Source organism: Pygocentrus nattereri, chromosome 1 (genome assembly GCF_015220715.1).
Source record: "Pygocentrus nattereri isolate fPygNat1 chromosome 1, fPygNat1.pri, whole genome shotgun sequence".
Lineage (NCBI taxonomy): Eukaryota > Metazoa > Chordata > Actinopteri > Characiformes > Serrasalmidae > Pygocentrus > Pygocentrus nattereri.
In genome coordinates, this window is record NC_051211.1 from 17,138,568 (window position 1) to 17,164,633 (window position 26,066).

General features: G+C 42.2%; 1 protein-coding gene and 1 pseudogene across 1 annotated transcript; one reads left to right on the top strand and one right to left on the bottom strand.

Annotated features, from left to right (window-relative positions):
- Positions 1–246: 246 nt before the first annotated feature.
- On the bottom strand, positions 247–1,410 carry LOC108414315 (annotated as a pseudogene).
- Positions 1,411–15,123: 13,713 nt separating this feature from the next.
- On the top strand, positions 15,124–25,077 carry LOC108414317. Its single transcript, XM_017687169.2, has 4 exons — positions 15,124–15,185; positions 23,484–23,512; positions 23,742–24,226; positions 24,323–25,077. Exons 2-4 carry the CDS (start codon positions 23,490–23,492, stop codon positions 24,835–24,837), a joined length of 1,023 nt encoding a protein of 340 aa, XP_017542658.2. The 5' UTR covers positions 15,124–15,185; positions 23,484–23,489; the 3' UTR covers positions 24,838–25,077.
- Positions 25,078–26,066: the final 989 nt, after the last annotated feature.

Sequence of the window (26,066 nt, forward strand, 5' to 3'; positions counted from 1 at the left end):
GAGTTCAGCACCAAATCCAGCAGTATTTTACCCTCACATTAATGTAACTGGCCACCTTATTGGCTGGCTGGATCAGTGACGTGAAATATCTCTCCAATCAGTGAAATGGATACTTACGGACTAAATAAACCTATTTTTGTTTTTAATATCGGCGTCCATTTTATTTTATTCTTCTCAGCTCATTTCATATAGATTGAGCTTGGCTCAGGCTCAGAAATACTTGTACATTAAACTTTAACAGTTAAATATTAGTTTCTTCTTTTAGAATTAAGAATGAGTTATTTCATGGTTCCAGTGTTCTGTAGCGCAATTCTTAATAATTAGACTGTCTTATTCAGATCTTTTGTGACCTGGGTTACATTATGCTTATCTTTGGAGAAGAGCTTTGCATTGTAGGAAAGTGACTGAGTCTTCTCAGATGTGGAGACAAAATCTTTGAGAGTTCTGGTCAGGCTGGTTTTCACAATTGGACACCACCTGAAAGAAGCGCACCATCTTCTCCCATTGCTCCTTCACTCTCCCCATGGCATCCATCCCTTTGACCAGCATTTGTATGGTGGTGTTAAAGTCTATCTGTTTTAATTCACAGTTTCGCATGGAGATCAATATTTCAGTGAGTTCCTTTTGGTTTTGCTCCATGTTCTCCACACTCTTGTCATAGGTCTCTCTAATGTTGTTCAGTTGAGCTCGGCTCTGCTCTTTGCGGAACCTGGCGGTCTCTGTTGCTCTCTCTGAAGCACTTTTTCTCTCTGATTTACTTTCTTCTTTAAACATCATTGGTGGTTTTGGAATCAAGGAAGGAGTTTTTGTGACGTCTTTGCTTTTGCAGTCAAAACGGCGGGCAGATTCAATCAGTTCACTGATTTTCTCAGTTAACTCCTCTGTTTTCTCTTCCTCACATTTCCCATCTGGTGCATATTTTGCCAGGTCTTTACAGATTTTAATGGCTTCTTTACATAATTTCTGAACCTTCTTCTTTGGTTTACAATCAGGGAATTTTTCTAAGCTGAAACTGATTCTTTGGAATTGTTCTATCACAAAGTCTGTTTTTGTAGATTTGTTCTTCTGATCATACAGACTCATTTCTGTTGATTCAGCCAATGCAAGACAGTCATCTGCAATGACACGAATGTTCTCCAGCTGGTCAGTGTAACGAGGAGCGAGGAGGCGGACGCACACGCTGAGATAAGCGAGATTTATTAGGGGCAAATCCAGGGTCGTAGTCATAACAGTCCAGGGTCAATGAGCCGACACGTACAGAACGGGAGATAGACATGACAACAACCAGAGCGATCAGCAAACAGACATCAAACAAAGACCAGGTACAAAGGTACAAAGGTACAAAGGTACAAAGACTGGCAAACACAAGGGGCAAACACAGGGCTTAAATACACGTAACAATGAGGGACAGGTGATAACAATCAGGGGCGGAGTTACAAGACCAAAACATGAGCACATGGACAGAACTGGGAGGAGCCAACCGTGACAGAACCCCCCCCCAAAGGCACGCACACCGGGCGTGCCACACAGAACAAAACAAACCAACCCAACAAAAAAGCGAAACCCAGAGAAGACAAAACTAAACTAAACAGGCACAGACACCGAAGCCAGAGCAGAGGCAGAAACGGGCACAGAGGCAGAAACGGGCACAGAGGCAGAAACGGGCACAGGAACAGAACCACAAGGCACAGGAACAGAACCACAAGGCACAGGAACAGAACCACAAGGCACAGGAACAGAACCACAAGGCACAGGAACAGACACAGACGGAGACACACCAGACACAGGAACAGACGAAACAGAACGAGGACAAAAAACGGAGGGAGGACGAGGAGGCACAACACAAAACGACGCCGACCGAGAGACGACCGGAGACACAGGACGAGGAAAACAAGAACGAACAACAGACCACGCAAAAGACAGGGGAACAGGCACCAGGACAGACACGGGAACGGACACGGGCACGGAAACAGAAACAGGAACAGAAACAAAAGGAGACACAGGAACGGGAACCACAACAGGAACGGGAACCGAGACAGACACAACAGTAGGGAACAGGACAAAACCAGGGACTGAACAGGGCAGAAACAAGGGAACGGAAACAGACACAGAAGGCCCAGGGGGAACAGACACAGACGAGGGCGGGATGGGTGGGAACAAAGGGGATGTAATGTCCACGGAGGCAGGCGGGCCTGCTACGACGTCCACGGAGGCAGGCGCGGGGCCTGCTGCGACGTCCACGGAGGCAGGCGCGGGGCCTGCTGCGACGTCCACGGAGGCAGGCGCGGGGCCTGCTGCGACGTCCACGGAGACTGGCGGCGGGTCCGGAGGCGCGGCGACTGGCGGCGGGTCCGGAGGCGCGGTGACTGGCGGCGGGTCCGGAGGCGCGGCGACTGGCGGCGGGTCCGGAGGCGCAGGCGTGCCGCGGGTGCGGCCACGGGATCAGGCGTGCCGCGGGGTGCGGCCACGGGATCAGAAGCGCCGCGGGGTGCGGCCACGGGATCAGAAGCGCCGCGGGGTGCGGCCACGGGATCAGAAGCGCCGCGGGGTGCGGCCACGGGATCAGAAGCGCCGCGGGGTGCGGCCACGGGATCAGAAGTGCCGTGGGGTGCGGCCACGGGATCAGAAGTGCCGCGGGGTGCGGCCACGGGATCAAGCCTTCGGGCTGGGGGCCTCTGCTCCAACCTGGAGGAACACACAGATACTGGACCCACTCGGCCGTTCCCAAAGCTCACTCGAGCGATTGGCAGCTCGCAGTGACGCTTGCGAACGAGCCGAGTACCAAAAAACGGGTCATCTGAATGCTCGTTCTGTCTGACCCCGTCTTGCACTGCAGGTCGCTCCTCCCTGCAGTGGCGCTCAAGACGGGCAGACCCAAGGCGCTTACCTGAGCTCTCGTCGCCCGGACACAAGGCGGGAAGGTCCTCCGCTTTCTTGCGGGACCGACGAGACGCTCGTGTTCCCTCAGCGCCAGGGGATTTGCTGTCTCCGGCTTGGTGGCGTTGGGACACGGCGAACTCGGACTGCTTTGAAACAGCCGGAGTTTCGTCCCAACGGAACAACCACATGCCGGAGTCTCGCTTACCTGCTGCGTCCTGTGGTGGCCAGTCTTTCTGTAACGAGGAGCGAGGAGGCGGACGCACACGCTGAGATAAGCGAGATTTATTAGGGGCAAATCCAGGGTCGTGGTCATAACAGTCCAGGGTCAATGAGCCGACACGTACAGAACGGGAGATAGACATGACAACAACCAGAGCGATCAGCAAACAGACATCAAACAAAGACAAGGTACAAAGGTACAAAGGTACAAAGGTACAAAAGTACAAAGACTGGCAAACACAAGGGGCAAACACAGGGCTTAAATACACGTAACAATGAGGGACAGGTGATAACAATCAGGGGCGGAGTTACAAGACCAAAACATGAGCACATGGACAGAACTGGGAGGAGCCAACCGTGACAGTCAGGAAGGTGAGCTTCAACAACTTCATCATTATCTTGGAACAGAATCTTCACTGCAGTCTTCATATAATCTGGAACAGCCATGGTGTGAAGCCGATTCTGATCCATGTTCTTGTGGGCCACACTTGCATGAGACAGGCTCAAAATGAATGTGGGTATTTGAAGTGCTTGTAGCCGTCTTTGGGTGGGTTTTTGTTGATGGAGAAATCTGTTTTAGAAGAGATGAAGACCAGCTCTCCCTGCATCACAAGCTTGGTTTGGTTTCTCATCTCCTCAGCTGTGGTGAGGCTTTGACAGGTCTTAGCAATTTTGGAATCCATAGTTCCTACTAAAACAAATATTAGGGAAGAGACATGTATGAGTAAGTAGTTAAAAAAAAAAAAATATATATATATATATATATATATATATATATATATATATATATATAAGGATAACAACAGTATAATAACAATGCTTAATCCTAATTGGCTAGATGTTCTGGCAATAATGATGGCATTGTATCTTTTTTGTTCCATGCCCTTCAAAAAGCCTGACAGGTGTCTTTCAGCTCCTCTGAGACTGAAAATGGTAAAAGACATCATAGTTTACCATTTTCACTTTGTAGCTGCCGAACTACATTAGCAGTTACATTTGTTGCTAATAACCTACATCTCAAGATGTAGAATATTTATATTTTCTATAGTAATTCATAGGGACGCCTAGGACCTATCTTACAAACCACATTCAACTAGTTTCAGCTTAACAAATGCTACCATGTTAGCTTGTTTTATGATTGCATTGAACAACTCATAACCTCTATCTACAGGTAGAACATCAGTGGTGTTCCACTTAATCTTTTTCAAAATCTTTAAATAATTTGATGTTTATGCCAAAATAAATGTTATACCGGGGGTCTTTAATGAAAAAAAAAGGTCCAGTTAGAGAAAATTTCCTCACATGAAGGTCTGGAACATCATGATTTGGTGCTGTATACTGTTGACTGAAGTAGCCTAAAAGGTATATCAACATTTAATACAGGCAACAACTGAACATCAAATAAAATAAAATACAATTCAGTAATATTTCAACAACATATATTGTCAGTTTTCTCTTTTCAGGTCCATATAGGACAGTGTCTGGGTCCGGACTTTGACCACGGTCCACCTATTAGTTACCTCTATGTTATGCAGTCATATATGAAGGTTTGGGCCCCCTGGTTAAATGACAAGTTTTGTCAATTGAAAATAAATTAACACATCCTCTATAGAGAAATCACATCAGCACATTTTAATACACCATACTGTTTATTTGCTGAATTTAACATATTGAAGAAAAAACAATGTATAAAAGACACAATTTTTCAAAATATTAAAAAGTCATCACATAAATAAAAATTATCTAATACAATTAGAAGAAAATGCCATATTTGAGTTTTTCTGGTAGAGAACTTGTTTTCACACAGATAATCATTTGGCCAGGCATGTTCAAACTTTTGCATGTGATGTGTAGCAAGCATTTGTCTAGCACAGTAAAAGTATTTTACATACAGTGCCAACTCTAATATACAACATAACCTCTGCTTAGGGCACTACAGCCACCAGTGGGCCCCCTAGCAACTTCTGGGTTATTACTATACTGTTATGTACTGTTAATCTAGTTATTGGACAGAGATGAATGAATTAATCAAAGTGCTGCAAAATGTGACAAAGAAACAGCAGTAAAAACCAGTAAAAACCAGTAAATGCTAATCTTAGATTTAGATCAGCTGTCCTACCTTGATATCTGAGTAGCTTTCAGTGAAGGTGTGGAAAAGGTCTCTTTTCTCTGCTGATATGAAGGGAAGAGACAGAATGAAGGACAAAATTAATGTCACGGAGTATTTATTACCTGTAGGATGTAAAAGCCTAGCCCACCAACAGCTGCTGCACTTTAAAAGGAGGGACTTATTCAGTCTCAGATAGAGAACCATTATGGGTGATCTAGATCAGTAAACAATCTAAAAGGACTAATTGGAGGTAATATTTCTTACTTTAAACTGACTGTTTGTGATAAAATGTGATAAGGCAATCACTTAACATTGCTGAAGTTTAAAATATTCATAATGACGTGTGTATATTAATGTTTGCCTGAAATGGTTGCATGCCATGTTGAACAGTATCCTTGATTTAGTGAAAGTATGAAATAACCATAACGTTGAGAGTAAATGAATTTTGATACATTGCTTCCTTGAACAGTCATCTAATTAGAAGAAAAGTCTTTGTTGCTCTAAAACTCTAAATCACCATCTAGAGGTAACTGAATATAAACCAGGTAAAAGGTGTCCTGTGTTTTTATAAATTTTAATTACATGTATGAACTTATTTAAGTGCAACTTTGGCAGTACTTATTAGAAAGTCTTCTTCACCACAAACCACTACTACTACTGATATTATTATTATTATAGTAGTATAAATATATGGAGAGTCTAATAAACATTTTCACATTCATTTGAATTAAACAACATAGACAGACGCTTTGCACTCAGTTAGTCAAAGATTGTGAAAAGACAGAGATCGTTGATGTACTGTCTTGACCAGACTTATTTACTGAGACTGGACTTCAGTATTACAGCACAAGTGAATGTATTTATTTATTTATTTTAATGTATGTATCCATTTTTGTTTTGTTTTTTCTTGTTATTTTCAAAATGTCTCATTAATCTTCGTATAACACCAATGTAATATTTTATAAAAAATGATGTCTTACTATGACCTCCTGATGGGCTCATTGTCTTTCTTTTTGATAAAACATTTACTTTCTTTTTCTCTCAGATTAACATGAACAAACTCTGCTCTTGTGGGTAAGTTGAATAATAACATCAACACATTAAAAGTAACACAACAATAAAAATAAACATTTTACATTGTTTTAACCTTTCACTGATACTACTCGCTAAGAGAAAATATGTCAGGGAGGTGGAGTGTTGGAGAGTTGTTTCATTGATCATGGATAGATACATGTTGGCAATGACCCTATGTCTTATTCATCTATTATTCCTAAGAAGGAATTTCTTCTCAATATCTGCTTTCACAGTTTTTAACAAGATTCTGACATTCACCAATGTTTTGGGATTTGTTCTTAGGTAAGAACAGAATCTATGCACAGTCAAGAGCACAAAGGTGTGAACAGTTCTGCAGTTTAACTGATAGAGTTTGTTGTCTTCTGTTAAGAGGCTATTGTATCTGGTTACTGAGCTGCCCACATGTGTGTGTGTGTGTGTGTATATATATATATATATATATATATATATATATATATAATTTGTACAGTATTTTGTTTCCTCCTGTTTATTATTATTATTTGCGCGTAACTTTTCTGTACGCCGCGGCGATGCAGCATGGCCGCTTTGTTTACACCCGGGATCAGCTGATCGCACTGCAGCCAGTCGGCATGGCGACCAGGACAACGAACATCACCGAAGAGCTTTGGAGACGGACGCACAGGGGTTGCAGAGGGGGAATTAACCAGCGCACGGGGAAAGCGAGGGAGAGACGGCGGAGGCTTATGGAGAAGAAGGGATATAAGCCGCGTCTCCCCTCCGTCATCATGGGCAATGTGAGGTCGCTGGCGAATAAGATGGACGAGCTGACAGCATTAGCCAGGAGTCAGAGGGAGTACCGGGAGTGTAGTCTAATGTGCTTTTCGGGGACATGGCTACACCAGGACATCCCGGATGACCATGTTTCCATCGATGGCTTCCAGACTGTTCGGGCCGACCGGGGCTGCACCGAGAGCGGTAAGCGCAAAGGAGGTGGGCTCGCTGTGTTACTCAATAACCGCTGGTGTAACCCTGGTCACATTACCATCAAGGAACGTACCTGTTGCCCGGACATTGAGCTGTAGGCTGTCGGACTCAGGCCATATTATTTACCACGCGAGTATTCACATGCCATCTTCGTGACTGTCTACATTCCCCCCTCTGCCAACCCGACGTCGGCAAGTGACGTCATTTATTCAACAACAGCACGTCTCCAAACGCAACACCCGAGTGCCTTTATCGCCATATCCGGTGACTTTAACCATGTCGCTATGGCCAAGGCACTACCACACTACAGTATGTGGACTGTCCCACAAGAGAGGAAAGAACACTGGACCTGCTGTATGCTAATGTTAAGGACGCATACAGCTGCTCCCCCCTTCCCCCTCTGGGTAGGTCAGACCACAACTTGGTTCACCTCAGCTCCTGTTATGTCAGCCTGTGACCAAGCGGACCGTGAGTAGATGGTCTGGGGAGAATTATGAGGCACTACAGGATTGCTTTGAGGCTACTGATTGGTCTGCACTCTGTGAGCCGCACGGCGAGAACATCGACGGGCTCACAGAGTGTATCACCGACTACATTAACTTCTGTGTGGACTCCACTGTCCCAACCAGGACTGTTAAATGTTACCCAAACAACAAGCCGTGGGTAACAAAGGACATTAAGGCTCTCCTCAACAAGAAGAAGAGAGCCTTCAGAGCTGGAGACAGGGTGGAGGTGAGAACGATCCAGAGGGAACTGAGGACAGCTATCAAGGAGGCGAAGGACAAATATAGGAGGAAGCTGGAGTGGAAACTCCAGCAGAACAACATGAGGGAGGTCTGGAATGGAATGAGGACCATCACCAGCTTCAGGTGTAGCAACAACAGCGGAGTAGAGGTCAGTGTGGACAGGGCCAACAAGCTAAATCTGTTCTTTAACAGATTTGACACGGCAGGCTCTGTCCCCCCCCAGCCTGACTCCTCTGCTGCCAGTCCTCAGCAGACCATACCACTCATCCCTCCTCCCCCTACTGATAGCCTGCCCCCCTCTTGTGACAGCCCATCTCACACCTCCATCCCTCCCCCACCCACCACCTCTACAGTGTGTCTCACTGCTGACCAGGTGAGAAGACAACTGAAGAGACTCCACACAAACAAGGCTGCAGGCCCTGATGGGGTTCCACCCAGGGTGCTTAAAGCCTGTGCCACCCAACTTTGTGGAGTACTTCAACATGTCTTCAACTTGAGCCTGAGTCTCCAGAGGGTCCCCATGATGTGGAAGACATCCTGCATTGTTCCTGTCCCAAAGACGCCACGACCCAGTGATGCCAAGGACTACAGGCCAGTGTCACTGATGTCTCATGTCATGAAGACCATGGAGAGGCTCGTCTTGGATCAGCTCCGACCCATAGTCCAGCCTTTTCTAGATCCCCTCCAGCCTATCAGCCCCAACTGGGAGTTGAAGACGCCATCATCTAACTGCTCGACCGAGTTTATGCTCACCTGGATAAGCCAGCCAGCTCTGTGAGGGTCATGTTTTTTGACTTCTCCAGCACATTTAACACCGTCTGGCCCGCTCTTCTGGGTGATAAGCTCACAGTGATGCAGGTAGATGCCCCCCTTGTGGCCTGGATTGTTGACTACCTGACTGGCAGACCACAGTACGTACGCCTGCAGCACTGTGTGTTGGACAGAGTGGTCAGCAACACTGGAGTCCTACAAGGTACTGTCCTCTCTCCCTTCCTCTTCACCCTCTACACCACGGACTTCAGCTACTGCACAGAGACTTGCCACCTTCAGAAGTTTTCTGATGACTCTGCAATAGTCACTCTGCAAGGGTGAAGAAGATGAGTACAGGGCGACGGTGAAGGACTTTGTTGCATGGTGCGAGCGGAACCATCTGCAGCTCAATGTGACAAAGACAAAGGAACTGGTGGTGGAGCTGAGGAGGGACAAGGCATCGGTGACCCCTGTGTCCATCAGCGGGGTCAGTGTGGACACTGGATGATTACAAATATCTGGGTGTGTATATTGACAATAAACTGGACTGGGCTAAGAACACTGACGCCCTCTACAGGAAGGGCCAAAGTCGTCTCTATTTTCTGAGGTGCCTGAGGTCCTTCAACATCTGCCGGACTATGCTCAGGATCTTCTATGAGTCTGTGGTGGCGAGTGCTATCCTCTATGCTGTTGCATGCTGGGGAAGCAGGCTGAGGGTGGCAGATGCCAACAGACTCAACAAATTGATCCGCAAGGCCGGCGATGTTGTGGGTGTGGAGCTGGACTCGCTGAAGGCAGTGTCGGAGAGGAGGACGCTGTCTAAACTGCGGGCCATTATGAACAATGGCTCCCACCCACTCTACGACACGGTGATGAGACACAAGAGCTCATTCAGCTCAAGACTCACTCTACCGAAATGCACCACAGAGCACCACAGGAGGTCATTCTTACCTGTGGCCATCAAACTCTATAACTCCTCCCTCAGTGTGTGACTCACAAACTCAATACGAAACTGTTCATATGTGCAATAATAACAATTGTGTGTGCAATAACTCAGAGGGACACTAACTTAATTTAAATAATTTAAATAATTGTAATTGCTTTATACCTGATGTTTCACATTACTATCACAATCACCGCCACCTTACTATATTCTTAAGTACTTAAATCTGGTGTAAATACTGTAAATTTTCTATATTGTCTTTATTTTTTATTTTTACATAAATGGCTTTATTTTTACATAAATGGCTGCAACTGTAACAACTGCAATTTCCCCCTGGGATCAATAAAGAAATCTGAATCTGAATCTGAATGAATTTTTCTACATCATTCTCACTTTAGTGAATAAACATTACTGAATTTTACCATTTTTCCCCTCCCCCTTGACCACTCTGACACCATCTACTGGCCTCAACTCCATCAGGAGAGTATATGAGGTCCTCATTGAAGGACAGTAGATCCCATTACTGGGCAGTGCTCCAACTACAACTACATCAGAAAGCAGATTGTGCAGGCCAAGCATAGCCTGGAGTGGTCAGAACAGGCAGCCTCTGCAGTGCTGAGGATCCTGGATAACAACATTGAGATCCTTACACAAGATGCAGGAAAACTTGAACGAGAGATAAGCAACACAAAACAATTAGACAATCTGAAAATAAAACAGACATCTAATAAAAAATTACTGAGTGACTCTGAAGGTGCTCTGAGAGAGGCGAGAACAAATCTGAGCTCAACAAGAACCAGACTTCAGAGACAGGAAGTAAGGAGAGAAAACGCTACGACTGTGAGGAATGTTGGACTGGGAGTGACATTAATACCAATAGTTGGATGGGTTGTTAGTGAGAATCTTATTACTCATACAATAATACAATCACTTTATTTGTTCAGGTAAGTTTGAACTTCCTGTTTATTCTCTCTATGCAGGTCCTGCCATGATGATTGCTGGAGCAATAGATATGTCCCAAGCTTCAGATGCTATTAGAGAGGCACTTGAGAATCTTCTTCTTCTTTCGGCTGCTCCCTTTAGGGGTCGCCACAGCGGATCATCTGCCTCCATCTTGCCCTATCCATTGCCTCCTCTACTTTCACACCAACCATCTCCATGTCCACCTTAACTACATCCATAAACCTTCTCTGAGGTCTACCTCTTCTCCTTCTACGCGGCAGCTCCATCTCCAACATTCTTTGCCCAATATAGCCACTATTCCTCCTAAACACATGTCCAAACGATCTCAACCTGGCCTCTCTGGCTTTATCTCCAAACTGCTCCACCTTCACTCTCCCTCTGATCTGCTCATTTCTAATCTTGTCCAGCCTTGTCACTCCCAACGAAAATCTCAGTATCTTCATCTCCACCACCTCCAGCTCAGCCTCCTGTCTTTTAGACAGAGCCACAGTCTCCAAACCATACATCATAGCAGGACGCACTACAGTCTTGTAAACCTTTCACTCTTGCTGCTATCCTTCTGTCACACATCAGCCCTGACATCCGTCTCCACCCATTGCATCCTGCCTGCATCCTCTTCTTCACCTCTTTTCTACACTGTCCATTGCTCTGTATGGTTGACCCAAGATATTTAAAGTCATGATCCTGTCTGACACTCTCTTTACATCCAGAACACTTTTCCCAAGCTGTTCCTTTAGGATTATCCCTACTCCATTTCTCTTCCTCTCTACACCATGATAGAACAGTTTGAATCCACCTCCAATGTTCCTGGATGTCAAAGAATACAGACCTTGCTAATGATACATTGCTCTGGTCATCCAGTACCACATACATCCTAACTTCTTTTCTGGATGCCCTTCGGGGTAAACATGCACTAGACATATTTTAGAGCAGGATTTGTCTTGTAACCCCTGTCCACAAACTTCTGTGCCTGTAGAGGTTAGAACAGCTGAATTATGCTCGTTGTGCTCCCCATCATGGCCTACAGCAGGTGTGTCTGACTCCTTCTTGACCAAGGAGCAGGGCCTGCATTAACAGCAGAAATGTGATGATTGCTTTCACACTCTGAACAGTGAATAAATGCTTTGCACAATTTTGCCTGATGTGCAGTCGATGCACAACATCTGAAACATACAAAGTTCTCCTTCAGGAAACTCATACGTTCCTCAAGTGGCTTTTCCCTGAAACTCCTGCACTTCTTGAAGGAATGAGGTTTTGTGTAAATAGGGCATTGTTTGTCTGGATCTACTATGGGCCTCTTAGAAGTGTCCAAGGATGACTGATTTTCAGCCTTTGTTTTACTAACTGTGACAGGGTCTTTGTCGCTCCAGCGTTTGGGTGGGACTGTATCACTACGAAGGCACACTGCATTTGACGTAGGAAGACTGAAGCTTGGGTCAGTCCTCATCTCTGCATTGCAGTGCACAAAGTCAGCAAAAAAGGAAAAGGGTGGATATGATACACTATACTCTCGTTTGTAGCTAAACCCTTGACTCATCCATTGCTCTTGGAGGTTGTAAGGTAGTTTCTCAACAATAGGATTAATGTGGCTCTTGCTGTGTCAAGGAAGCTGGGCCCTGGTAAGTAACCCTCACATTTTGCTGCTTCGATTTCTAGGAGCAGATCTGCGAGCTCTTGAAGCTGTAAGTAGTTTTTGTTCGTAACTCTTGGAAACCTTTCAAGTCTTTAAAAAAGAGAAGCTTCTATGGCTTCTGGAGAGCCATTGCATTGGTCAAGCCTCTGCCACACCATATCCAGGCCTGTATCAGGTTGGTTGATATGAACTGCTCTGATTCTTTTAGCATGCTGCAGTGCCTCACAGCTTAACCACTTTATGAAAAGATCAAGCTGCTCACTTCGCTTGAGGTACAGCCCTTCAGTAGCATTCAGAAAGCTAGATTTTCATGACAAATAATTTGCAGGCTGATTGTGAAATGTTTTCAACTCTACTGTGACTAGATCTCGACGAGCCAGATAAATAGCTAAATCAGACACGTTGGAAGACTTGGGCTGGATGTTCTGAATATGTTGGCTCCTTCTGCTGACATTATCATAGTACTGTGAATGCTGCAGAGGACTAAGATTAGCGTGGCTGAAGTTTGGCTGGGGATTTGTTTGTGACCTTTGCTCCTGTTGAGGTTGAGAGGGAGAAGCGGTGCCCCCTGGTGTTGGCAAGCTTTCACTGGCACAGTGATCTTCAGTGTTTGGAGCATTGACATGCTGTGATGCTCCACCAGCCTCTAACTTCAAATGATTGGGCTGAGTAAGTTGAATTTGCTGAGGAGAAAAGTGAGTCTGGATGTATTCACTTGTGCGACCAAGTAACTGATAATGTGATGTATGCTGGCTGACTTCATTATGGTGCTCATCAGTTTCTACATCTGTAGCTGCTTCAAGCACTTTGGCTTTGGCTGATGCTGCCTCAGCCTCACACTCCTCCTTAAGAGCACTCAGTGTTACTTCTATACAGGCTTTCTCTATAGATGCATTTGCATCAATCTGAGCCTTCTCCACTTTCATGGTTATCTCTCACTTTGCATATTCTGCTCGCAGACGCACTGCTTCAGCCTTGGCTCTGGCACGAGCTGCAGCAATACTGACTGAGGACTTACTTAAGCATTGTGAAGAGAAGCAAGATGAAGAGCATTCAGACCACACTTCCAGGCCATGAAGATCAGGGTCACTAGGTTTGTCTCTGACATTGTTGTGATGCAAGCAGTTGTGTCTCCAGTACAATCTTTAGATGAAGTTATCTTTTTACTGTTCTGCCTTCACTATGTGTTTCCGTTCACAGCAATGCAGACAGGTAAACACTCTTCCAAAAAGAGGCCGAGACATGTGGTGCCTTTTAGCGATTTTACTGGAAGTGGTGTAAAACTGGGAAAACAGAAAAAAGGAAATGTGGCTTTTGAATCCAGTAATCAGTATCAATGCACAAATAAATGCATAACTCAGATATACAACAAAGATTATTACAATTGAATTGGCTTTGAGGTTACTACAACCTATTACCTTCCAGTTGAGACCCATATAAACACTGGAACAGGGAAGCAAGCACTGACCAACTAGCATGACTTCACCAACTAAATACTGTTCTAAAATAAAACATCCACTAAAGATAAAGTGTAAATGGTGTGCAAATAGGTTCAATAAACAGGTTACAGATAATGCCTGAACAAAGACAAGAAAGACTGGATGTTAACTGATGCTTGCATGATTCCCCATGTGCTGCTCTAAACAGTGACACAGAGCCCAAAAACGGAAGTGCACCATTAGAGGGCACTAAAGCCAGAGCTACGCATGAGTCCAGGTTTGCATTCTCTCTCTCTCGTCTCTCTCTCTATCTCTCTCTCTCTCTCTCTATCTCTCTCTCTCTCTCTCTCTCTCTCTCTCCTCTCTCTCTCCCTCCCTCTTGCGCAAATTCTCTATCATGCCATGCTCTCTCATTCTCTATCTGAGAGGAGGGGTGAACATTCCCCTTTGTAATTTTATAAGGTTTTGCTAGACCTGGAAGCCCAGACCAAACTGCATCTTTTTAAAATAAATATTCAAACCAGCCAAAAAAAACTATATGACAGTTGTTTGATTTTGTTTTTTATCATTAATGTAAACTATATATAAAATTCATGCTTATAACATGAGCAGTTATAAACTTTGAAATTCTATGAAGTTCTTTAATATTTTCTTGTATGAAATTTAATTCTACTTCATAACAGCAGTTGCTATCATTTTGTCTTATATTTAGCAGTCTATGCTAAGTAATGTAAAGCTACAAGTGTTTTACTATTAATCTTATCATTACTTTGGCCGCTGTTTGACTTGCTGTTTAATACTTTTCATGCTGACCTGCTTCTAGATCTGTATTGAAATTAGTTGTTATACCGTCTAATTTCGTGGAAACTGGAAGCGTTTGAAGGAAATTTAATGGGAGACAGTGGGAAATGTAATATGTGTAGTGAAGTTGTATGGTCATAATGCTTGTGTTGTATTTAGGTTAAAAAGGAAAACTTTGTGGCTTACATATTGACATTTTCAAGTCATTCAAATGGGGCACAGTGACATTTTACTGTGACATGTGCCTTAGTAAATTGTGTGTAGTGATGCTCTTTGGAAGTCCTGTGGTTGCTTTAATAAATGAAGCAGAGGGAGACTGATAAACGGAATAGCAAAATGCTGTAAATGTAATGTATAAAGTGCGCCTATATCAGTGACATACATTTTTGCTGGCACAATGTCATTCCTGTGTCTGTTTATTAAGCTGGCTTTTGTTCTAATGAAAGGAAATGTTAAAATGTATGCAGTAAATAATAACCTTATGTTTAAAACAGCTTCCTGACTTTCTCAATAGTTTTTTGTGAGTGTTTTGAAGTTCTATCAATACCCTGACTCAAAAAGCCCATCCCACCAGCAGAGCTATCAGCCTCACTTTAAAAGGCGGAACTCTTTCAGTTTCATGTAGACTAAACTTCTTTCGGTGAGCTGATATCAGGAATAGGTCTGAGACGACTTGCTGGAGGTAAGATTTCTTTCTTTATACTGGTTGTCTTCAATCATAAAAACATTAGCCAACAGTAGCTCTACCCATAATGTTAATTTGTTGAATGACTATAACATTATTGAATGAGCACATGAACTTTAATGGGGTTTTCATAAAGTTTGATTTACATTTCTATTTTGATTTACATTACAGATTTCTTGTTTATATGATCCGCTCTGGAGTTCTCTCTCTTTATTGTTTGTGACTAAAGATGTCTTCTTTTTGCTTTAAAATGGGGTGCAATGTGATGAAATGCAGTAGTTGGCAGTGGGCCTGGTTGGAGGCACTGTAAAGATACATAAACATGAATGGACAGTTTATTTGGTATTATTAAAATAAATTATAACATTTTAGAATCTGGACAGGTCAGTGGCTACATGATCACAATGGATCAATGAATATTCACATGGTTAATCCTATGAAATGTTTGAGTAAATCATTTTACCATGAGGGACTTTCCAGAGAGGAATGTATCAGAGTCTCCTGTCTGGCTTACTGCAAACTGTATGATGAGAGAATAAATTAGTAAAGGAGTAGGAAAAGATTGTCTTTCTTCTGCCTGTTTGCTTTCAGTTCATGTCATGCTTCAAAACAAAACAAAAAGAGCAGGAACATTACCATAAATTTCACAATACACTAGATTGTAAGGTACGTCGATCCCATTTGGCAAGAAATATGTCATAATGAAATGTTCACATAATAGATGCAATATTGTTTGATACTACCATATGAAGATGACAAGTCTTGAGAGCCTAGGTTTATCAAAAATGAAGCTTTTATGCATTTTTTTTACAAGTTAGTGTAACATCCAAGTTTGACCAACACTCACCTTCCCGGTCGACCTGAATATCTGCTTGGCTTAGTCATAAAATACTTTCCATCGCCATAACATGAAGCTGAATTAGGCTTCCTTTTCACCAGTTTCTTCTTTTCATTTTCCATTTCATCTTAAATTCATGAAATATTTGTTTCATAGGTGAAGATTGGCAGAGAATTACAAATGTTTTTAATATATTTCTAGTATCATTAAAATGATACTGTGAGTAATGCTAAGCACTAGGCATAAAATCAAAACAGGCTGCAGATTAGTTTTTTTGGAAAACTGCATTTTGAACCAATTGTACAGAATATTACATAAATCAACATGCAGAAAAGTAAATTTACTGATGTCGTTGTGCAGGTATGTTATGCTGCCATTTGCTGGATTGTATTCATTTCTGTTATTTTTTTTATTTGGTTTGTTTGTTTTTTCAGGTATAAGTACATAAATATATTCTCAAAGTCATAAAACTAGAATGAGGACAAATGAACTCTCATTTGATCAAGAGTTTATTAACCAATAATGTTAATAATTAAGGAATTCTGTATGTCTGTCACAATACACATAGCTAACAGTGGAATAATGGCATAACACACATACAATGCATTATAAAGGAAATAATCAACAATATGAGAAGCCTAGAGAGCACAGGTTAGTTATCTTTCAGATACTATCCATACATTATTCATCTATTAAGCAACATTAATGTGGGGAAAATCAAGGCAATCTAGTCATTATTATTCTCATTTAATTTTGCCACTAAATGAATACAATTTTTACACATCCACTTATTTATTACTTAGTATTAACTTTCCTCCTCAGCCTTTGTGGATCCACGTTTGACAGCTGCTTGAATGCTCTTAATCTCTTCTGGAGCAGCAGAGAGAAGAATGGCCAACAATTCTTTCTTTTCAAACTTAGCTTTACGCCTTGAGAACAAGGTGTATAATACCTTCCTGAGCTTCATCACAGGAGTTCTGTAACTGCATATGCTCCCAGTGAAATTATAGTTTTGTCCATGGCCATAAGTTTTCCCCAGTAAGCCGACACGATTAGACACTTCCGTGTAGGTTGCTGAGATCATGTGAATGGGGTTGGCAATGTTAGTGGCCTGAAATGCTTAAATGTACAGCAGGTCTTTAGAGAAGAGTTTTAAGTTGTAGGAAAGTGGTTGAGTGTTGTCAGACATGGAGACATAATCCTTGAGAATTTTGATTTTCATCATTGGACACCATCTGAAAGAATTGATCTTATCCCACTGCTCCTTTATCCTATCCAAGGGGCCACTGTCTGTACATACTACCCACTTCATCAGAAGCCCCTCCCTTCAAACTCCACCTGGTGTTTGTTGATGCCCATTTGTTGATGCACAGTTTGTGTTTGCCATCCTCAAGCCTTTCAACAGATTTTGACCAGAGAGCTGCCTTGGTCTCATAATTCTCTTAATTTCTGAAAAAGAACTCTCATCCACAACAAAGGGCAACTACTAGGTGGATTCCCATTCAACATCTTCAGTTTAAAATGAAACTGATCAGGAACCAATACTTATTTACAATACAATACATATTTAAACCGATAAATAATAGTTAATAAACTAACAATAATATTCAGCTCTTATCTTTTCAGGAAGTTTAAGAATCAAAGTTACAGGGTGTGTCTTTCTGGCTATCAGAGTGTTAGCTCTCAGAATGGTTTCAAGATAACAATAAATCAATAAAATATGGATGTCTTAATAAATGTTAATGCTTTATTTGTACTCAATAATAAGTAATAGAATATATCACTAAAATTCTTCAGTTTTCAGATCACAGACGAAAATCCTTAAATGCTAAAGCCAGAAAAAAAGATATGTAATGCAAAAGTTTGGGTGCCTATGGTCAAATTAAATGCTTTTTTAAATTTCAAGGTTAAAATAAGTTAGCACATCCTCTTTATATCCTCTACACACTTCTACACATTTCTGAATTTAACAAATTGGAACATTTCATATGTTATATATTTTTTTCCAATATTTCAAATTGAGCAAATAAAGAAATTGTACACTAAAATTAGCAGGAAAATGTCATATTAAAGCCTATTCACTGCAGAAGATGTGTAATTTCACTTAGAACATCAACACAGCGGTGCATTTGTTTAAATGTATGTTTATTTATATGGTGTGGCCTCCTCAGAATTTGTTTAGAACAGTAAAATTTTTTTCTTTTAATTGATTGATATTCATCTGCATGTTGCTTAGGCCCTGCAGCCACTTGGAGGCCCCCAAATAACTCCTGAGTTGTTATTGTACCATTAAGTTGTCTGATATGCTTGAGTGAGGGGGAAAACTAGTTAATCCTGGCTCAAAAAAAGTGCACACCTGGAGCCAAAACATGGAGAAGAAAAGAGAAGATGAGGAGAAAATGCTTAAAGATAAAGGGATGTTTTGTTTTGTTATGTTTTGTGTTAATGTTATGCAATTTATTTTGATCAACAAGAAGTAATCAGTTTAGGTGTGTCTAACACAGCACAGGATCAGCTTTGATAGGCTTTCTGGCTGAGTTTCAGCTTCACAAAACCAAACAAACACAGATTCAGTAAACACTTTTCAATGCTAATCCTAAGTTTAGATACGAAGACTTTGAGTAAATCTTGTGATCATGCACGTGACAACATGACCTTTATAACAAACAGCCAATCATGTGAAACATAAGGAGAAGTCACCAAAGAAGCACAAATAAATCATACTAAATATGTTGAAAGCAAGGTATTTATAACAATGAAAAAGCTATGCTGTCACCACTGCCACCAGGGTAAGCTTAGAATAAATTGTTTAAGGACAAAAAAATACAAGCATGCTGATAAGCATTGTTCTCAAGTCAACACACGCACCTCAGCGAGTTCACACGCTCACACGCCACACATGCTATTTCTCACTCTTGATTTTTTTTTCTAAAAAAAAAAATCCAATTAAAAATTAATTCGCCCTTCTACAAACGAGTCACAGCCACTGGTTACAGCGCTTCTGTGCTCAGAGAAGTTACCAGTTACCACACCCTATTCAGCCAATCCATCGGTTGCATATTATAAAGTCTCTCTCGTTGAGCCAATCAGAATATAGATCGCTCTGTCGTTTGGCAGATCTAGTCAAAGAGGGTGGAGTTTCAGCCAGAGTGTCAGGCGCGGAGAACTGTCCGATTCGATTCTGACTAACACACGTCGGTGAACAACTGAAGGAGAACGGCACCACTGGAGCCTGACGATGTTTTAAATGTTCGTTTAGTCAGAGACTTTCTGGGGTATTTATAGGGTCTTTCTGGGTATTATAGGGTAGAATAACTTTGGTTTAGTCACCTTAGAGCTGTCATGAACATGGATACGTTTTTAACCGTTTGTTGTTTATTTAGAATGTCAGGGAAGAAACAGAAGAGCCTTATTTCCTTCTGGGAAAAGGCTCAGAAACCAAAGGCAAGGAAGGCAGATAATGTGACGATGGAAGAGACTGAAATGGCTACTACATCAGGGGAGATAGCAGAGAAGACTTTGGATATAGTGAAAGAGAGAGAAGAGGAGACTATGGAAGAAGAAGAAAGGGTAGAGGTGAATGCAGCAGAAGGTGGAGGGTCAGAAGAAGAGGGTGCAAGTGAAAATGTTGGTGCTGAGGTCAGGGTAGTGGCTAAATAAAGGCACTTAGCTGGGGCTGCCACTTACAGATGCACCTTTAAAAGTGAATGGACTGTAAAATGGCCATTCATAATTGTAGGCACCACCAACTCCTACTACTGGTGCTCTGTCTGCAGACAGGAAAATTCCTGTTGCCATCAAGACATAGCAGATGTGCAGCGACACATTAAAAGTAAATCACACCTGTCTAAAGAGCAGTGTCTGTGATCAAGGCATCTAAATCTGCCACAAACACTTACAACACTCAGCATCACTTATGAACACACACAAAATATACACCATTGTTCAGTGGGGCTAAATTTGTGTTTTTGTTTTGTTTGTTTTTCTTCTTGCTTGTACTTGTACCTGTTTGTACTTTTAATTATATGTCATAGAATAAACCATGAAATTTGATCAAATCAAACTTGTTCTCTTTTAAGTTGAACACACTTGGAGGGTCAATGGGCCATTGGGTCGATTGGTGACCCACCCCCAAAAAAAAAATCTCACTCGCACCAAACTTAAAAACTTGAGAGCCCTGCTGATAAGGTTCCCTGTAACAACATTAAAATGACAAACGAGTATCTAATCATCAGCAATAAACAAAACAGCCAGTTATGAATTGACATAGTATAGACAGCTTGTGTGTCACAGTTGGCCCCTCCCAGTCCTGTCCATGAGCTCTTGTTTCCGCCCCTGATTGTATTCACCTGTCCCTCATTGTTCCATGTATTTAAGCACTGTGTTTGCCCCTTGTGTTTGCCAGTCTTTGTATCTTTGTACCTGGTCTTTGTTTGTGTTGGTTCTGGTCTTTGTCATGTCATACCCTAAATCTGTACGTGTCGGCTCATTGACCCTGGACTGTTTTGACCACGACCCTGGATTTGCCCATAATAAATCGCTTATCTCAGCGTGTGCGTCCGCCTCCTCGCTCCCCCTTACAGAAAGACTGGCCACCACAGGACGCAGCAGGTAAGCGAGACTCCGGCATATGGTTGTTCCGTTGGGACGAAACTCCGGCTGTTTCAAAGCAGCCCGAGTTCGCCGTGTCCCAACGCCACCAAGCTGGAGACAGCAAATCCCCTGGTGCTGAGGGAACACGAGCGTCTCGTCGGTCCCGCAAGAAAGCGGAGGACCTTCCCGCCTTGTGTCCGGGTGACGAGAGCACAGGTAAGCGCCTTGGGTCTGCCTGTCTTGAGCGCCACTGCAGGGAGGAGCGACCTGCAGTGGAAGACGGGGTCAGATGGAAGGAGCATTCAGATGACCCGTTTTGTGGGACTCGGCTCGTTCGCAAGCATCACTGCGAGCTGCCTATCGCTCGAGTGATCTTTGGGAACGGCCGAGTGGGTCCAGTGTCTGTCGGTTCCTCCAGGTTGGAGCAGAGGTCCCCACCCCGCGGCACTTCTGATCCCGTGGCCGCACCCCGCGGCAAGCCTGCGCCTCCGGACCCGCCGCCAGTCGCCGCACCTCCGTGGACGTGGTAGCCTGCGCCTCCGGACCCGCCGCCAGTCGCCGCACCTCCGTGGACGTGGTAGCAGGCCCGCCTGCCTCCGTGGACGTCATAGCAGGCCCGCCTGCCTCCGTGGACACTACATCCCCTTTGTTCCCGCCCATCCCGCCCTCGCCTGTGTCTGTTCCCCCTGGGCCTTCCGTTTCTGTCTCTGTTCCCCGTGGTCCTTTTGTGCCTCCTGTATCTATTTCTGTTCCTTTGTTTCTGCCTTGTTCGGTCCCTGGTTTTGTCCTGTTCCCTACTGTTGTGTCTGTCTCGGTTCCCGTTCCTGTTGTGGTTCCCGTTCCTGTGTCTCCTTTTGTTTCTGTTTCTGTTTCTGTACCTGTTTCCGTTTCTGTGTCTGTCTTGGTGCCTGTTCCCCTGTCTTGCGTGGTCTGTTGTTCGTTCTTGTTTTCCTCGTCCTGTGTCTCCGGTCGTCTCTCGGTCGGCGTCGTTTTGTGTTGTGCCTCTTCGTCCTCCCTCCGTTTTTTGTACTGTCACGGTACGGGGGTACGGTCACGGTTGGCCCCTCCCAGTCCTGTCCATGTGCTCTTGTTTTGGTTTTGTAACTCCGCCCCTGATTGTATTCACCTGTCCCTCATTGTTCCATGTATTTAAGCCCTGTGTTTGCCCCTTGCGTTTGCCAGTCTTTGTATCTTTGTACCTGGTCTTTGTTTGTGTTGGTTCTGGTCTTTGTCATGTCATACCCTAAATCTGTACGTGTCGGCTCATTGACCCTGGACTGTTTTGACCACGACCCTGGATTTGCCCATAATAAATCTTGCTTATCTCAGCATGTGTGTCCGCCTCCTCACTCCCCCTTACATTGTGCTTATCTTGGGGTAGATGAGGGGACCCCCAAAAATCCTGCTTAGGGCCCTCAAAAGACTAGAGCTGGCATCTGACTGTTTTAGTGTTTTTTTTTTTTTTTTTTTTTTACAAATATGGAAAAGTGCCTAATCCAGTTAATGGATGGAGATGAATTAATGCATAAAAGTGCTGCAAAATATTAAAAAATAAAAAAGCACAGAGTCAATAATAATCTCATATTTAAATAAGCTGTCCTACCTTGATATCTAAATAGTTTTTAGTGAAGGTGTGGAGCCCTGCTGACCAGAATGGAAGAGAAGATATTAAAGAATACGTGGGTGTCACAGAGTCTATTGTCTATTGGATCTAAAAGCCCAGCCCAGCAACAGATGCTGCACTTTAAAATGATGGACATATTTAGTCTCAGGTAGACCAACCATCTCAGGTCAGCTACATCAATAAAGATGCAAAAGGACTAAAAGGAGGGTAATATTTCAAGGAGGGTAATCTTCAAAGTGATTGTAAAGTATTATAAGGCAATCTTGTAGCTTAGCTTAACTCTAGCTCTTTATAATATATGTTTAGTCATTTTTGGTTGAAATTGATGTCATGCTGATTTAAAAATGCACTTTGATTTAGTAAAATAGAGAGCATAACTAACTTTTGATGTATTGCCTCCCCTAACAGCTATCAAACTGTAAGAAAAGTTATTTCACTCAAGCTTTTGATTAAACCATTTTATTCCTGTTTTGCACTTGTGTCATTGACACATTGACTCAGAATAAAGAACAAGACTTTGTACTACCTGACACTAGGAGTAATGTGATTGAGACAAGACTGACACCAGAAACAAAAACTAAAAAGTAGAAAAAGTAAAAATTAAATTTTTTTATAAAACCCCAATTCTAAAAAGGATGCTATGTAAAATTAGCATAAATCTAAATAAAATCATAATGCAATGCTTTGCAAATCTCATATACCCAAATTTTTCTCAGTAGAACATAAAATACATATCAGATGTTGAAAGTGAGACATTTTACCATTTCATTAAAACATCAACTCATTTAGAACTTGATGACAGCAACATATCTCCAAAAAGTTGGGACAGGGTGGTGTCTACCATTGTGTGGCATCCTCTTCTTTTATTAACAGTCTGTACATGTCTGGGAAGTGAAGAGGCCAATTGCTGGAGATATTTTGGGAGATGAATGTTGTTCCATTCTTGTCTGATGTAGAATTCTAGCTGCTCAACAGTCCTTTTTCAGAGACCATGAATTTACTGTCTTGAGATCAAACTCAAGTAGTACAACACTAAAGAAGGTATTATTTATATGTCAAATTAGTTCTAGCATTTTTTAGCTTTTTGTTTGTTTTTCAGTTTCCTAAAACATCTTATTAATCTAAATATAACAGATAATGTTACATATTATAATAAGTGTATCTTACTGTGGCCACCAGATGGGCTCAATGTCTCTATTTTTGATAACGCATTTACTTTCTGTTCCTCTTTTTCTGTCAGACCAACATGATCAAACTCCGTTCTTCTAAGTAAGTTAAATAATAACATCCACACATACAAAATAACAGAACATTAACACAAACATTTTATATTAAATAAATTATTTAATTATTTAATTTACATAAATGTTATGTTATGGTTACATTAATGTCCATTTTTTATAGTCACTTTTAAATGCAAATACAAATCATTCTTAGATTTTCTAGGAAATTGGTGTCACAAATGAAATTGCTTCTCTTCTCCTCTTTCTTTCTACAGTGTTGTGGTAAACAACTCAAATGCAGCATTTATTGAGCCTCTACAGGATGGCCTAAACTCCATCAAGAAAGTCTGTGAGGCCCTCAGTGAAGCAGATGTAAATGCCTTTAGTGGGCAGTGCTCCAACTACAACTACATTAGAGAGCAGATTGTGCAGGCCCAGCAGAGCCTGGAGCGGTCAGAACAGGCAGCCGCTACAATGTTGAGGAGTCTGGATGAAAGAATTGAGATCCTTACACAGGATGAGGGAAAACTTGAACAAGAGATGACTGCTACACAAGAAACCTTAGAAAACCTGAAAATACAACAGTTGTCTAATGAAAAATTACTGAGTGAGTCGAAAGGTGCTCTGGAGCTGGCCAAAACAAATCTGAGCACAGCAAGAGAAGCACTTCAGAAACTGGAAGAAAGGAGAGACTATGCTGAGTCTGTGAGGAATGCTGGGTGGGGAGTGACATTAATACCCATAATCGGATGGATTGCTGGTGAGAATCTCATACAGTAACTGAACTTCAGCCGTTTTACATACAGCTTATTTTTTATGACAAACCTAAAATTTTGTTTATTCTCTCTCCATGCAGGTCCCATCATGATTGCTGTTGGAGAAGCAGAAATAGCCCAAGCTACAGAAGCTATTGAAGTGGCTGAAAAGGAAGTGAGAGCATCAAAGAAAGAAAAGAAAAAATACAAAAGAAAAGTCTCAAACTACAAGTCCGAGATTTCTAAAACTGAGCGCAACATCAAACAAAAACATAAAAAGGCAGGCCGGATCCATGAAGAGATTGGAAAAGTGAATCAACAGAGAGACACTATCGCTGAGTTCCAGGAGAAAGTGAGAAGTGCCGTCCGCGTCCTGAGTCAAATGAGTGGGACGTCCAGAGTGGCTGAGATTCAGACTCGCAGATTCGTCCTCCAGGAGCCAGTGATGAAGGTGATGGAGGATCTGATGAAGGCAGCTGATAGAATCACAGAGAACTGGCTTTGCTTAACTGACTGCAAAGATGAAAATGCAGGCAGGGCCCGTGTACCTTTCTTGAATTGGCTTTACCGTTTATTTTCCCGCAATAAAAGAAAAAGGAGAACAACCCTATTTTAAAATTTTAAATGATGTAAATATTATTAAATTACGGAAAGCTGTCTTACACAACATACTTTAACTAAACAAAATATTAAAAAAGAATATGAACAAAAACTAATTAAAATATCAAGGTTTTGTAACTTGTTATGGGCTGAGAGGCTAAGAGTCCAATGTTTTTAATGGAATTGGGATGCAAGTCTGTCCTAATTTGTGATGATATCTGTTTCACTGCAATAAAATTGGTTTTATATTGGCATATTCAGATTTTGTTCTTCAGTAACTTGCAAATGGTGCATGCGCAATGGCTAATACTTGCAAATTATTATTGCTGCAAGATATGCAGCTACACCAAATGTATGCCTTTTGAAAGCCATGGAACATGCTGAGTTCTACAGGCTGCCATGAGAGCTAAGGGACTGTGTACAAATTACATTACAGTGAAGACACACATGACCATCAGTGGGGTCCAAGCACTCCACACTTTGTTTTATTTTTGAGCCTTATGAGCCACAGTAGGTATTTTTGAAAATAATAAATGATGAATCCAGAGGTTTTAGAAGTTTTGTTTATAAGTATTGTTTTTTTTTAACAAAAAAATAGAAAATTCAAATTTAATATTACATTTTTTAAAACAAATACATTTAAACTAATGTTAAAATGTTCATAAAAATACATACTATATAGTACATCACTTAGACCAGAAACTTTATCTTCTGTTGAATTCTAATGACAATTTTTTATTAAGTAATTTATATAGCTCTGTTGCCCCAAAACAAGTTTAATCTCAGTAGCTTTTGAATGGTTGACCATGTTGACCCAGAACAAGTTGTATGCAATCAAGTGTGACCCACATGACATACTCCCACATGATACTTCTGAGAAAAATGTTCTCTTCACCCTCACCCTTGTTCATTTTCCTTGTTTCTTTCTGAACATTCTAAACACAACTACAAGCAATGAAATATTAATGTTGTTATATTAATAACAAAGTAAAAGTGATAAGGAATGTCAAAAACCCAGCCACGAAGTGGTAGGCCACATAAAATGACAGAGCAAAGTCCGTGGATGCTGAGGCAGAGAGTCCGCAGAGGTCAGCAACTTCCTGCAGTCAATCACTACAGACCTCCAAACTTCATGTGGCCTTCAGATAAGCTCAAGTACAGTGTAGAGAGCTTCATGGAATGAGTTTCCATGGCCAAGCAGCTGCATCCAAGCATTACATCACCAAGCACAATCCAAAGCGTTGA